Raw genomic sequence first — 15173 nt, forward strand, 5'->3', positions numbered from 1 at the left:
TGCCTCTTCGAATCTCATCCATAACATATCCACTATCTGCGGGTGAAGGCGCCAATCTCCGTAGATTGGGTTTCCCCTCGATAGAAGATCCGCGCCTCTGTTTAGAATGCCTGGAACATGAGTCGCGCGTAACGACAGGAAAACCCGTCTGCTCCACATCAAAAGCTTGTAAGCTAGAGCGTGAAGTTTTGACGAGCGCACGCTGCCCTGACGGTTGATATAGGCCACTGCCGTGGTATTGTCGCAGCGTACGAGCACATGATGTCCCTGCAGGCGAGGCAGAAAATGATTCAGAGCGTCCATACAGTCATAAGCTCTAAATAATTTATGTGCGCTGAACGTAGTCTGCTCGGCCACAGACCGTTCACCGTTCTGCCCTCCTGGGTGGCACCCCAGCCTGTTAAGGTCTCATCTGTCGTCACAACTTTTCGCATCATAACCGTCCCCAGAGGGGTTCCCTGTGCGTAAAAGTCTGCGCTCTTCCAGTGGCGCAAGACGGCCGAGCAGGCGCACGTCACTATTACAGAGCTGCAAAGATCGCGCGTCGGGCTGAAATGTAGTGACAAACCCATTTCATGAATGCTCTCATTCTCAGGAGTCCCAGCGGCACAACCTGGATGGATGAAGCCATAAGACCCTGCAGCCTGAGGTAGGGCTGTGCGATATGACGATATCGTATGGACGATATAAAAAGTATATTGTTTCATATTATGCTCTATCGTTTATATCGTGGTGTCGCAAAAAAACATTGTTTACGACAAAACTTTTTCATCATTTGGATGACTGCAATCTTACACGCAACCACGGGGACGCAGGCAGAAACGTGAATAATGGCGAGTGAAGGGGAGACAGAACCGGGTGGCTCCGAGCAGGAGAAGGACCAGCCAAGACAAACCAAGGAGCTCGTTCCTAAACGAGGGGCTACCTCTGTAGCATGGACATGGTTTGGTTAACTTTCTATATGTTTGGTTGACTATTTTATTTTGATAATGAACATGCTGCGATGTCAAGTTAGCAATGCTAGAACGTCGGCGCAATCACAGGATTTTTTGTCCTTCTGAGGGACCTGTTACTCCGTATAGTCATACGGATAGAAGCAACAACAACAAAATTATTCAAAACTGTATAGTTTTTGTAAAATACAGAAAACAAGCACGATGCCGTTTTCTGCCGTCTCGGTTTCCTCTATGTGAACTTTGGATCCCGTTGCATGAACCGAGGCCAGCAAAAATGTTCCTTTCGTTTTGTTAATCTGTAATTATTTAAGTGAAATAGCCTATATTTTGCGTATAGGCCTATATATTAGTTTTATATATTTAGTTTTATTCTGTTTCCTCCGTTTACAGAAGAGCGTTAAGTGCCTGATGTGACATTGTTTGAATCAATGTTCTACACTATCCTGCAATTTTCGCTGGTTTCAAAAACAAAAAGTTGCATATTACCTCCTATTCATTTTCACTGAAATGTAGGCCTAATTGTTTGACATTTGGTGACATATACAGTAGCATATACATCCTCGGGAAAACTAACGCCAGCGCATTGCCATTGCGACTACCTATGACTTGACAGCTGAGCACGGGCATTTCACTCACGTTGATATTGGCTATGCGTCAATATCACATTTGCACAGTAGCCTAGCCTACTATTTGAATTCATGATTGGTTGACTGCCAAATTAAAATATTTAACAGAATGATCAAATAATGTTAATAACCGGTTATTGGCCTTTTCAAATAAGTGTGTCTGAGAACGATTAAATTAGATTTTGTTTCCTTTTCTGGTTATGTTCCTGTCAAAATTTTGTTTGTTTGTTTTTGTTCATTGAACAGATTCAGAGCCCTGATTGCTGCTACATTTTAAACTTGAAAGTACAATGTTTACATTTGGCATTTTATATATCAATATTTTATGTTGGGCTTTTATATTTCATTCATATTTTATGTAAAAAAAAATATAAACTATTCTTTTAGTTTATATATATTAAAAGAAAGTATTTTCCATGTGGTAAATATTTAAATTATTAATTGATTGAATTTACAGAAAAGGTACTATATCGTGATATATATCGTTATCGGGATATGATATGACTTATATCGTGATATGAGATTTTGGTCATATCGCCCAGCCCTAGCCTGAGGCATGTGCAATATTGTACTTTCGCCGCCTCTCTGAACTGCGACAGACAGTTCATTAGAGAGAGAACGCGCTCTTGAGAGTGCAGTAGATTTTAATTAGATAAGATTAATTATGTTACTAACCATGAAAATCTGAACTTAGATTTTCATATTATGATAAACTTTTTATTACACTTCCCATTTCTTATGTCTGATGGTGACTAACTTTCCAGTTTCCTAAAAATAGAACCCAGTGGAAGAAGATATAGGGAGAATAGGACAGGAGCTAAGACAGAACCCTGAGGCACACCGCAAGATCAATTTTGGGGGGGAAGAGGAGAAACGTCTATTAGTTAAAAAAGATTTGAACCAGCTTAAAACCTCGCCCCCTAGGCCAAACGCAAGACTCCAGCCGAGAAACGAGAATCGTATGGTCGACAGTATCAAAAGCAGAAGACAAATCTAACTTAACTAAAATGACAGAATCTCCCGAATCTGTACCCATGTAAATATCATGGAGAACTCTTATAAGAGTCAAACAAATACTTGACCTCTGTTGCTTTCTCTTGATCTTTTTAACTGAATCTAAATACCTAATGTGTTTATTTTAGAACAAATGGACGTCCAAGTGCAAAGTCAAGAGCTGAATGAAGTGAAGAAGAACCATGATAATGTCATGAAAAAGAATTTATCACAAAGCAGAAGAACTACAAAGACCAACAAGTCTTTCACTTGCTCTGAGTGTGGAAAGAATTTCACAATAAAAGGAAGCTTTAAAAAGCACCAACTAATTCATACTGGCGAGAAGCTTCACACGTGTCCTCAGTGTGGAAAGAGTTTCATGCTAAAAGGCCACCTTAACAGACACATAAGAATCCACACTGGAGAGAAACCTCACGCATGTCTTCAGTGTGGAAAGAGTTTTTCACAAAAGATTAATATCAGTCGTCATCAGCGCTGTCATGAAAAACCATTCAGGTGTGATCAGTGTGAAGTTCAGATCCTCATCATATCTCAACAAACACCTGACAGTTCACGCAGTTGAGAGGCCGTACTTGTGTCCAGTGTGTGGAAAGAGTTTTTCACGGCTGGCCAATTGCAAAAAGCACCAGAAGATCCATTCTGTGAAAACTCATGCTTGTGTGGAGTGCGGCAAGACCTTCATCACACTTGAACGTCTCAAAAAGCATCTGAAAAGTCTCTCTGAAGAAAGACCGTTCACATGCGCTCAGTGTGGATATGGATTCAAAGAGAAAGTCCACCTGAACAAACACATGAGGATTCACACTGGAGAGAAGCCGCACACGTGCACGTCATCAGTGTGGGAAGAGCTTCATACAGTTGTCAGGTCACCGCATATGCGTCGTCACTCTGGAGAAAAACCATATCATTGTGATCAGTGTGGGAAGAAATTTACATCGTCATTCAATTCTAAAAAGCCACTTGATGGTTCATACGGATGAGAAGCTTCATAAGTGCTCTTTGTGTGGAAAGAGTTTTTCACGACAGGACAATTTGAAACAGCACCAAAAAGTACATGATGCTGTACGGGATCACATGTGTTTCGAGTGCGGGAAGAGCTTTATATCAGCGAGTCATTTGACAAATCAGCAAAGAATTCACACTGGAGAAAAACTGTTCAGCTGCTCGCAGTGTGGAAGGAGTTTCACACAAAAAAGCCACTTAAACAAACACTCACATATTCATAGTGGTGAGGAGCTGCAAACTTCGGGTCGCTATTATTGCTCAAGTAAATAATCTGAGATTCTGAGAATGCAAATGTTTTTACTTTATTGTTCAAATACAGTTGCTATTAAATATCAAGATTTGTAGAGATGGTTTTCTATCATTTTGGGGAGTGGCAGAAATATTGCATATTTGCATTACTTTAACATTTATGTATTTTTATTCTTCCGTTTATTCTACAATTTACTTTAATTGAAAAGCCTTGATGTTAAGATGTGAACAAAGAAATACATAAATAATCTGTGATAAATCTGTGCACTGACAATTTTAAAACTTTATTTTAGTCTGATAAATAATGAATGATGTGAAGTTAAAACTTCCAAACTTAAAACAAATGAACTAAAAGATGAGCTAAGTAAAGATAGAAATCTTTCATCTTTTTTGAGGAGACAAAGTAATGGGGTTTCAAAAACATATATTTATCAAATTAAAGAAAGATAGAAGGTGAGAAGATCTGTCTGGGATGAGTAAATATTTTTGAAGTAATGTCAGTTTTATAATTAATCAAAGTGACAAAGGCGAGTCTTGAAAACTGCTGCAAAACTAACTATATCCATGGACATATATTAATCCTTGGTGGACAATCGGGTGAATATTTCCAGAACAACAGCTACTGATCTGTACAAGATCAGTAGATCACTGTTAATTGGTTTCGTGTTGTTGGTTTAATTGCTGTCTACCTCGTTGCTCCTGCTGCAGCTGTTGCGTTGGTGTGCGTCTGAAAGCTTTGTATATCTTTCTGTTTTGAATAATTTTTTACTATCAATCCTTGTTGTTTTATACTGCTAAATATAACTTACTCAACATCACCCATTAACCTGACATCGCTAGCTTCAATCTAAATCGTTATTGCTAGCACAACACGCTAGTAATTTGCTAGCCTGTTAGCGTGCCATCTGTGCGCTCTTCATTTATTTATTTATTTTTACGAGTCCATCAAACAACTTAGGTGAGTAGGATCAGTCAACAAACACGGTAAGTCATGTCATCTTCTCCTCTTATTGTTACTTGCACCTCATGCAACATATATAGCACAGGATTTACATGTGATAAATGCATGGAGATTATATTTCAGAACTAGAGGCACGCATCCAAGCTTTAATCAAGGTTAATTGTAAGAGTGCAAGAGCTTTAGATACAGCTTTGGATGCGACTAGCTTAGTGAACTCTTTATATTGTTCGGTTCAGGCTGAAGTAGAGCCCGTGCAGCAGGGCAATTGGGTGACGGTGAGACGCTGTAGTCGCAGGACTAGGGTTGCCAACCGTTCCGTATAATACGGAATCGTTCCGTATTTGACACATAAAAGTCTTGTTCCGTATTGAACTGATACGGAATGCACTTTGTTCCGTATTTTTGAGAATCAATTCAGTGCAAATCCATGACAGACACATAGCTTCTAATATATGTCAGACTATGAACGAAGACATTAGTAGGCTATGATAAGAAAAAAACCGACGGTGCGGTAGATACTAATTTCTAATTTAACATCTTGGAACATCATCAGAGAATGCCCTTTTAATTGGTCGTTTCAGTCATTGTGAGTCACGTATCGTAGCAACGATGACGACAAGTGACAACAGCGGGAAATGTAAAAATGACTACCTCCGAGCGCCTTGAATGGGAAAATGACTGCCCGTGGGGGACAATGAATACAAGGCCGATTGTCCGGGCACAGGAGGGAGCGATGTCAAGGTTCCTTGTCCGTCAGACGTCTCCAGAGGCTGATATGGTAGGCTATGTAACGTTAATCATGTGGATTTTTTAAACTCAAATATAGTTGTGAAGAGAGTGATTATATTAAAAAAGATAGTACAGGTTTAGCCTGACATTGTAAAGAAATCAAAAAAAGTACACATGGAAAAAATAGCTGCACAATGTGCTTAGTCTGAAGGTTTATTTATTTATGTGAGATTTTCCATGTGCATACATACAGGTGTTGTATTACAATTTTGTATTGCAAAAGCATTAATTGTTGGAGATTTTAACATACACGTAGATAATCCAAATGATGCGTTAGGAGCTGCGTTTACAGATTTATTAAATTCATTTGGGGTCAAGCAAAACGTCACCGGACCAACACATCGTCTTAATCATTCACTCGATTTAATTATATCACATGGAACCGATCCAACCGATATAGATATCATTCCACAAAGTGATGAAGTCACTGATCACTACATGGTAACTTGCATATTACGTACTGCTGTAATATGTCCCATCCACCATAGATAATTTCTCAAATTGCTTATCTAATCTGTCTCAGCTGCTGCCTGAACCCAAACAAACAGATGAACTAGAAGAACTAACTAGCACTATGAGCACCATTCTCTCTAGAACATTGGATGTGGTTGCACCTATTAAATTAAAAAAGGTCAGAGAGAAAAATAAAGCACCATGGTATAACAATACTACGCATGTTTTAAAGAGAGAAACCCGTATTTTAGAGCGTAAATGGAAACATACTAATTTAGAGGTCTTTAGAATCGCGTGGAAAGACAGTATGTCACGTTATAAAAAGGCCCTAAAAGCGGCCAGGGCTGAGCACCTCCGCAAACTAATAGAAAACAACCAAAACAATCCAAGGTTTTTATTTAACACCGTGGCTAGACTAACAAATAAACAGACGTCACCCGAACAAAATATCCCGTTACAGTTCAGTAGTAATGATTTCATGAACTTCTTCACTGAGAAAATAGAAAGCATCAGAACCACAATTGTAAACGTTCAATCTTCAATCGCGCCTTATAATTCAGCTTCAATTATCACCCCCGCAAGAACAATTACAGTGCTTTACAACTACAGAACAAAAAGAGTTAAATAAACTTATCACTTCATCTAAAACAACAACATGTTTATTAGATCCTATACCAACTAAACTACTGAAAGAAGTGTGACCTGTAGTGGAAGAGCCTCTCCTCAATATTATTAACTCGTCTTTATCTTTAGGTCATGTTCCAAGAACATTTAAACTGGCAGTTATAAAACCTCTCATTAAGAAACCACAATTAGATCATAATAATCTAGCAAATTATAGACCCATTTCAAATCTTCCATTTATGTCTAAAATATTAGAAAAAGTGGTGTCCGCTCAACTGGGCTCTTTCTTGCAACAAAATGATATCTATGAAAAGTTTCAGTCTGGATTCAGACCGCATCATAGCACTGAAACTGCACTCGTTAAAATCACAAATGATTTACTTTTAGCTTCTGACCAAGGCTGTATCTCAATACTAGTTTTACTTGATCTTAGTGCTGCGTTCGATACTATAGATCATACATTACTCTTAGATCGACTACAAAATTATACTGGTGTTCAAGGACAAGCACTAAGCTGGTTCAAATCATACCTATCTGACCGCTACCATTTTGTCTATTTAAATGGAGAAAAATCGATCATAACTCCAGTAAACTATGGAGTGCCGCAGGGATCTGTATTAGGCCCTCTGTTATTTTCCATATATATGATGCCACTTGGAAATATTATAAGGAAACGTGGAATTAGTTTCCATTGTTATGCTGATGACACTCAAATATATATTTCATCACGGCCGGATGAAAACGCTAAATTTTCCAAATTGACAGAGTGTGTTAAAGATATAAAAGATTGGATGACGCGTAATTTTCTTTTATTAAATCCTGACAAGACAGAGGTAATACTTATCGGTTAAAAAAAAACGCCCACAAAACCTCGCACAATACAACTTTAACATCATAGGACAACCCGGTATCACGCTGAAGCGTGTAATACACACGCTGGTCCACTAGCGGATGCGTGTCAATGTCACGCTTTGCCTCCTCAAGGCGTGAAAATGACACGCATGAATGAAGGTTGAGTATCAGTAGGGGGCGATCATTTCCTCAATGCCAACAACTCCCCACGGACCAAATAGAGAAGCGATATATTGCATTCTCCAAAATTCCCGCGTCGTTCAGGTAGGTCAAAGCCATATTTTTTATTATGGTTCTGTAATTTAAGAAAATCGAACGTTGCTGTAGCCTAACGTTATATTTGTGTGTGTGTGGACTGTGGAGCTTTTTAATCTATGGTAATAGAATAACGTTAATAAACGTCAATAACGTTAATAGAAATCGATATTAATTGGCTAATTAATTAATCACAGAAAGCTGCAGTGACTGCATATTAGGTTATATTACGTTTATGAAAAGTTGTTATGGGCGATGGGAAGTAACTTTAGATAAACCCCGCTGCTTGTTGATGATGTTGATGATGATGATGATAACTTATATGCGCGGATTTCGATCCTGAAATATCGATACTGATGTTGTAGGCCTATCTATTCTAAAGGATCTATCCACACATAAAAAATGTCGATCCTAGGGTGTTTTTTTTAAACCAGTAATTTTATTTATTTAGCACGAATTTATTTTATTCAGAAAGTATGCATTAAATTGATTAAACGTGACAGTAAAGGCTTTTACATTGTTACACAAATATGTATATTTCATGTAAATGCTGTCCTAATTATGATGCTGAAAACTCAGCTTTGATCACAGGAACAAATTACATTTTAACATATTGTTTTAAATTGCAATAATATTTCACAATATTTGTTTTTACAGAGATTTACTGTATTTTTTATCAAATAAATGCAGCTTTGGTAAGCAGATTAGACTTCTTCCAACATTAAACATCTTACCAACCCCAAACTTGAAAACATGAAAACTAGCATGTAACATGTAACATTTACTATAATTTTGCTAGTTTGTGCAATTAAATTTATTTTGATTGATCGTTAAAGTTCAAATGGATTGTGTTATGTTCTGTAATTGTTGTTAATAAATCTGTCAGAATGAAACGTGCAAAAGTTTTACCTATTGGGGTACAACAGTGGCAGTCTTTAAAAAAATTAACAATGGTTTTACTACGGTAACCATACAAATCCAGGAAGCCTTTCTGCAAGAGAATTAACTATGTTTTTGTTTTCCTTTGTCCAACAGCTCCTGTTTTTACCTACCATCCTTCCCTGTTACCGCTACCTGTATCTCGTCATAAAAAAACCAACGGCTCTTTTAAGAGCCACTCCTATACTCCTCTTACTGCCTCTCTCCTCACACACTCTCTCTATTTTTATTTCTCTCTCTCTCTCTCTCGCTCTCTCTCTATCTCTATCTCAATTTCTTTCTTGTAAAGCTTCACTGTCTTCAAGTAAGTATTGTTACTCTATTCTTTATTTTTCTTTCACCTTACTCTATCTCTCACTGTCCAAAACATTTTTTTAAATGTAGTTTTTAATTTGCAAAAGGTTTACCTATTGGGGCAAAGAGTATAGAAGCCCAAGAGGCGAAACTCAATAGAACGCTCCATAGCAACAGTTGCCCCCATGACGTGACGGCGCGGCCGCCATTATGGACTGAAAACTGAAGGAAAACGCCGAAAAATAATGGGAGTCAATGGCACTGAACCAACTTAACATAACAAAAACTTAACATAACTTAATTTTTTCTGGCCGTCATATCTAAATATGAAAACAATTTAAAATACATTAATGAGGATGACCGACGTTAAATGACAGAAAATGTTACGTTTATGTGTTGGTTATGCATGGCCTAATTACCCTTAGGAAAATAGTATTTTGGGACAAAATATTACTATAGAAGGACTATAAGACTACTATAGAAATACTATAGCGGCTCGTATTCCTATAAGATTACTATAATATTTTGTCCCAAAATACTATAAGATTCCTATAGTACTTTTTCGTAAGGGTATGTCCCCCACCGAATCGGCTTCATTAGCCTACCACTTACGGTTTGCAAAGATACAATTATAAAATTACTGCAAACCTTTAATCTATCAATATTTATGTTCTATTATGCATTTTCCTTGTTATATGAATAACAGAAATTCATGAAATAATATATATGCAGACACACAGTAATAAGAAATGTATTCAAATGTTGATTTTGAAATTAGTGAACATCACCATATGATTTGGAAAAATAAATAAATAAATACAATTATAAATGAACATTTCTAAAGACAGTTAATCTTTTACATAGAATATCACAAAAATATTAACAACTTGTTTTTTCAACATCTTCAGTGAAAGTGCACACAGTGAACGTTTCAATGGCAAGAATAAAAACAATCTGTGAATGTCCTATTACAGGCGGAAAGGTAGGCTACAAAAAAGATGTGCAATCTAGCAAGTGCACACATGAACTATAAACAGTACTAAAATGGAAGTGGTGGCAAGATCTCAGTAATTAATCAGACACCACCATCTATTGTGTGTGCATTTGTGTATGAGACGTTTTTTTGTATTTTTTTCTTTTTGTGAGAGAAGAGGCATTGATTTTGCCATTGACTGGCGCTAACGATTTCAGCAGCTTTCAGTCCATAATGGCGGACGCGCCTCCGCAGCGCCATCTACAGACTGTTACCCATAACACAACAGAGTTTCGCCTCTTTGGCTTCTATACTCTTTGATTGGGGTACAACAACACTGGCAGCCCTTTAAAAAAATTAACAATGGTTTTATTACGGTAACCATACACATGACTAATTACAGGCGCATCGAGAGCACAAATCACAAATTATTTTAGAGGTCATGAAAATGTATTCACCTCATATATCAACCCAAAGTGCATGCTTTTAAAAGTAAAAAGTATCGGTATCAGCGTTATTGAACCCTTTATTTACTTGGTATCGGATCAATACCAAATTTTGCAGTATCCAGTGTACTTTCTGTTCTGTGGTGTGCAATCTCCACTATTTCTTTCTCTTATTTTATGCAGTCGTACAACAAGCTGTCGTTAATAACATTGTCACATTGTCTTCCTCTCTTCCAGAAGCCTGGTGTCTTCAAGTAAGTATTGCTTTTTTAAATTTAAATCTCGTCCTGTTTTGTTTGTGTGAAATACTTTGTGTGAAGTACTTCTCAAAATCTTTTTGTGTCTTTGTCACTCTCTCCCGCTTACTCTATCTATGATAGAAATGCCAGGTCAAGGGTCAACAAGGCGAAATTGTATGGTTTGCCATGCAGAAATGAATGTGGCCTGCAAAACTTGCAACACATGTAAGGAAGAACAGCCACATAAGCTGAGGCTAAAAAAAAAACTAAAAAAATTTGATCAGAAGAGGGAGAGCTGGGTGTATATGCAGAAAAAAAATCGGACCACCTCTCATATCCAGGATGAAGCTGTGTTGTTGGTATGAGATTGCTTTCATTGTTTTTATGCAGGTTACGCAGGTTATTTTCCAAATGTTGCTATATATATTTTAAAATGATACATGTTACTTTGTATGTGTGTGTCCTTGTATTTCTAGCTTGAAAAATTGCAGGCACTGGGTTTAAGGGGGGTTTTACTTTTGTCCAAGCCTGGAAAACAGCCGAATGCTTGGGTGTCTGAGGTTTTGGCACCCCGCTGTCAGCTGAATGTGACATCACATACATGCCTCGAAAGAATTAAGGGCCTGTATGATATTGTTATTCAAGGTAAGAATATTCTGTTATTTGATTTTTTTAAATGTCCTGTATTTGATGCTGTCACAGGTAAGACTGTGGTTGCCTTCTCTTGACTAATAGATCATTCAGATTATCATTGATTGTTTTCGCTTACAATTTAAACTGGTCCTAGCAGAGTAACTTCACGATAGCCTATATTTTATTATTTGTTTGTTTATAACGAACTATGACATTGAATTGGAACACAAGGTAATTAGCCATGCTATAATTTTAAATACAAAATTCCAGTAGAAAAAAATGGCACAATTGGTCAACCACCAGACTAACTCAAACATCCATCACATGTCTTAAGAACATTCACCTATTAAATCAATACTGCTTGGTAGAAGTAGTTTGGTAGAACAGCACTTGTTAGGTCTATACACAATACATCTCTTTTTGCTACTACGGCTGCAACCAACGATTATTTCTACTGTTGTTTTTTTCCCCTTAAATTAATCGATTAGATGTTTGTTCTATAAAATGACGTAAATTTGTGAAAAAGGTTGATCAATGTTTAATAATTCTGTACTTCTACAATGTAGGCTGGACCCCACAAGTTGCTGCAGAACAACTTAATGAACCTTCATCAGCAGCCCCAGTTGAACCCCCAACAGGACCACCAATGGTCACACCAGATCAACAGGAAACAGTGGCCCTGCTTAATCCCCCAACAGCTCCAACGGGACCCCCAGCAGCACTTATTGAACCACCGAAGTCCCCAATTGGACAGTCAGTGTCCCTTTTAGCACCCTCAGTACAACCACCGCAGCTATCCCAGAACCTGGGGAAAAGACCCCACTCCCCAGAAGAACCTTCAGCAGCCTCCCCAGTTTCTCTTGAAAAAGGTAAGCAAAATTGAAATTGTATTGAAAATAAGTTGTAAGCCCCACAAAACCATTCTCTTACTTTGTGTAATGTGAAACTGTAAACAAATTCAGAGTCCAGAAACATGTATTATTATTATAATCCTAAAAAAAAGATTAAACAACTGTTTTCAACATTGATAATAATAATAAATTACATAGTGTGTCCGTTAGCAAGGCAGTGAAGTCCAGGGGCTCCAGAGGGATTGTCCCTGTAAGTGCACTGTAAGTTGCTTCGGATAAATGCGGAAAAAAAAATATATATGAATGTTTCTTGAGCATCAAATCATCATATTAGAATGATTTCTGAAGGATCATGTGACACTGAAGACTGGAGAAATGATGCTGAAAATCCTGCTTTGATCACAGGAATAAATTACGTTTAAAAATGTAATCAAATAGAGAACAGTTTTTTTAAATTGTAAAAATATTTCACAATATTACTGTATTTGCTGTATTTTGGATCAAATAAATCCTTGGAGATCGGAAGTCTTCTTTTAAAACATAAAAAAATCGAACCGTTCTAATGATTTTGGCCACCACTGTATATACATTTTAAAACGATTATATGATTAGAACCTCTCATCAAATTCCATGAACTGCTGCTGTTGTCATTACTTCATTACTTCAGTAATGCCTGTGTTTGCCCATATTTAGGACATTGTTTGGGTGTTTTGGTGTCTTCCTATTCATGGTCCACAATATATTGACTCACTATTGTTATTGCAATATCACGTTGTGCAACATCATATGAAAATGTTGCAGAAAGTATGCAATATTTTGTTTATTTTGTGGAGAGAGGCGATCGGAGGCGAAAAATATCAGAAATGGGGCCAATGAACTTTTGTGTTTTTACATATGTTGAAGAATATCTAAATTAATATCGTTATAACAATATTCATGATCAATATTCCAATATAACATTTTGTCAATTTCGTGCAACCCTAATTCCCATAGACACTTTGGTGGAAATTGATTTGCAACATCAACTGTCTATTCAAGGTTATAAAGTTGTTGAATGATAGGCTATTTTCAGCCTCTTTAGCCTGGTAAAGTCATTCAGCGACTTTAGCCTGCTAATGGCAGAACCTGGTTATCCTTAAAGGAATAATTCACCCATAATGCATAATTTATGTATCAAGTGCTCACTGTATGCTCCCTTCAATTCCTGAATCAAAGTTTTAGTTGTTCATGGAAAGACATAAAGCCCAGTCTTCATTATAAACTGTGCTTAAATATTTTTTTTTACATATTTTAAATGTTTCCCTGTGTTTAACAGATGAAGTTGTGGAAGGAGGCTGCCCTGCTCCCACTACTGTGCGGCCAAATAAAAGGAAAGGTGTGTTGATGTACTGTTTGTCCAGCTTTCTGTATAGGAGTGTGGACTGAATGCCACAAAATTGATGAGTATGAGCTGCAGTATCTAGCTACAGTCTTATTGCAATTATCTGGCAACATAATAGCATACATAGTCAGAAAGTAACTTACATGTTAATAGTTGGATTTTAAAACCATTCATGTACATAAACATCTAGATATTTGTACTCAGATCTCTGATGTATCTTCAGATGTTCTGAAAAACCTACATAAAAGTCTGGAATTTTGAAATGTGTAGGAAACCTGGTTATATTATTCGAAATTGGTCTGTCTAAAGAGCACTTTTTAAAGGTCTCTCTCTCACCTTAGAAAAATATTTTGACAAATAAAGTCCAGTCTTTATTATAAACTGGTTGACATGGATGCAACATTTTTTTTTAACATATTTTAAATGTTCTCTGTATTTAACAGATGAAGGTGTGGAAGGAGGCTGTCCTGCTCCCACTACTGTGCGGCCAAATAAAAGGAAAGGTGTGTTGATGTACTGTGTGTAAATCCATACATTGGGATTGATATTAATGGTTGTGAGTCTTCATGAAGGCTGTATTTGCATTTGGCTGTGGCCTATTAGGTTTGGTCGATGTCCAAATGCATATGTTCATTTGTTTATTTAACAGTAGGGCTGAACAACTAATCAAAATCTTATCGAAATCGCAATATGGCCTACTGCAATTTTCAAATCACAGGAGGTGCAATATTTGTTAAAGGCAAAATTTGTGTTAAAATACCATTTTAAATTAAATATTGCGCTGCTGCAGAGATGTCCTGTCCTACACATCATATTCTACAGCTCTTTGTTAGATTCAAACCCTTGCAAATATTACACCATAATCATTTAAATTTGTTGTTATTACCTTGTTTGACAGTGGAAGTTGTGGAAGGAGGCTGCCCTGCTCCCACTACTGTGCGGCCAAATAAAAGGAAAGGTGTGTTGATGTACAGTATACTGTACATAGTCAGAAAGTAAAACATTTTTTGGTTTTGGTTTTCACAGTCAAAAGCATGTTAGTCTGCTATGAGAAAGTGATTAACAATTCCCAGGCAGCACAATAGAGATTAATTTGAATTCATGGATTTAACTTGTATTTGTTTGCCTATATATTTATCACAACTGCCCAACCCTAAACTTTGTGTTGATTACAGTAAATTACCAGTGTTCAATACAACTTCTGTTCCATAATAACTACAATATGAAAACTGTAACTAAGTACAACCCATGATAGCTTAATAACCACTTATCATTATATAATGGCTTTCTGTAGTGTTAAGCTTTGTGAATGTAATTTTTTTTTTTTTTTTCAGAATGCCCACATACAGTGACAGGGAGCCAGGATTATTACCCTGTGAAGAGGGTTGCCAAATACAGAGTTATCAAGGTTAAATACCACTAAAACACTATACAGGTTACATAATGTTCTTTTATTGGTGTAATGGTCTTGAAAAAGTATTGGTGATTGGTATAACTGCTAAACATGGCAAATATTTGAAACTAAAAAAGTCTCACTATTTTTAGGGCCAGAAATGGAAGCAAGTGGAGTGGGAGCCATGCAAACTCTGGTATGTACGACTTCTCATGGGTAACACATAGTCAATTAATTTTA

At 37.0% G+C, this 15173-nt stretch overlaps 2 protein-coding genes across 2 annotated transcripts in view; both read left to right on the forward strand.

Annotated features, from left to right (window-relative positions):
• Window positions 1-15173, forward strand: part of LOC309507059 (uncharacterized protein) — a 275228-nt gene that overhangs the window by 207204 nt on the left and 52851 nt on the right. The window lies entirely within an intron of this gene.
• On the forward strand, window positions 10677-14963 carry LOC309505788 (uncharacterized protein; the record flags this gene model as incomplete). Its single annotated transcript, XM_082179246.1, has 8 exons — window positions 10677-10690; window positions 10817-11034; window positions 11152-11320; window positions 11875-12177; window positions 13475-13534; window positions 13984-14043; window positions 14439-14498; window positions 14875-14963. Exons 2-8 carry the CDS (start codon window positions 10819-10821, stop codon window positions 14961-14963), a joined length of 957 nt encoding a protein of 318 aa, XP_082035372.1. The 5' UTR covers window positions 10677-10690; window positions 10817-10818.

Source organism: Leuciscus leuciscus (genome assembly GCF_965113295.1).
Source record: "Leuciscus leuciscus genome assembly, chromosome: 9".
Lineage (NCBI taxonomy): Eukaryota > Metazoa > Chordata > Actinopteri > Cypriniformes > Leuciscidae > Leuciscus > Leuciscus leuciscus.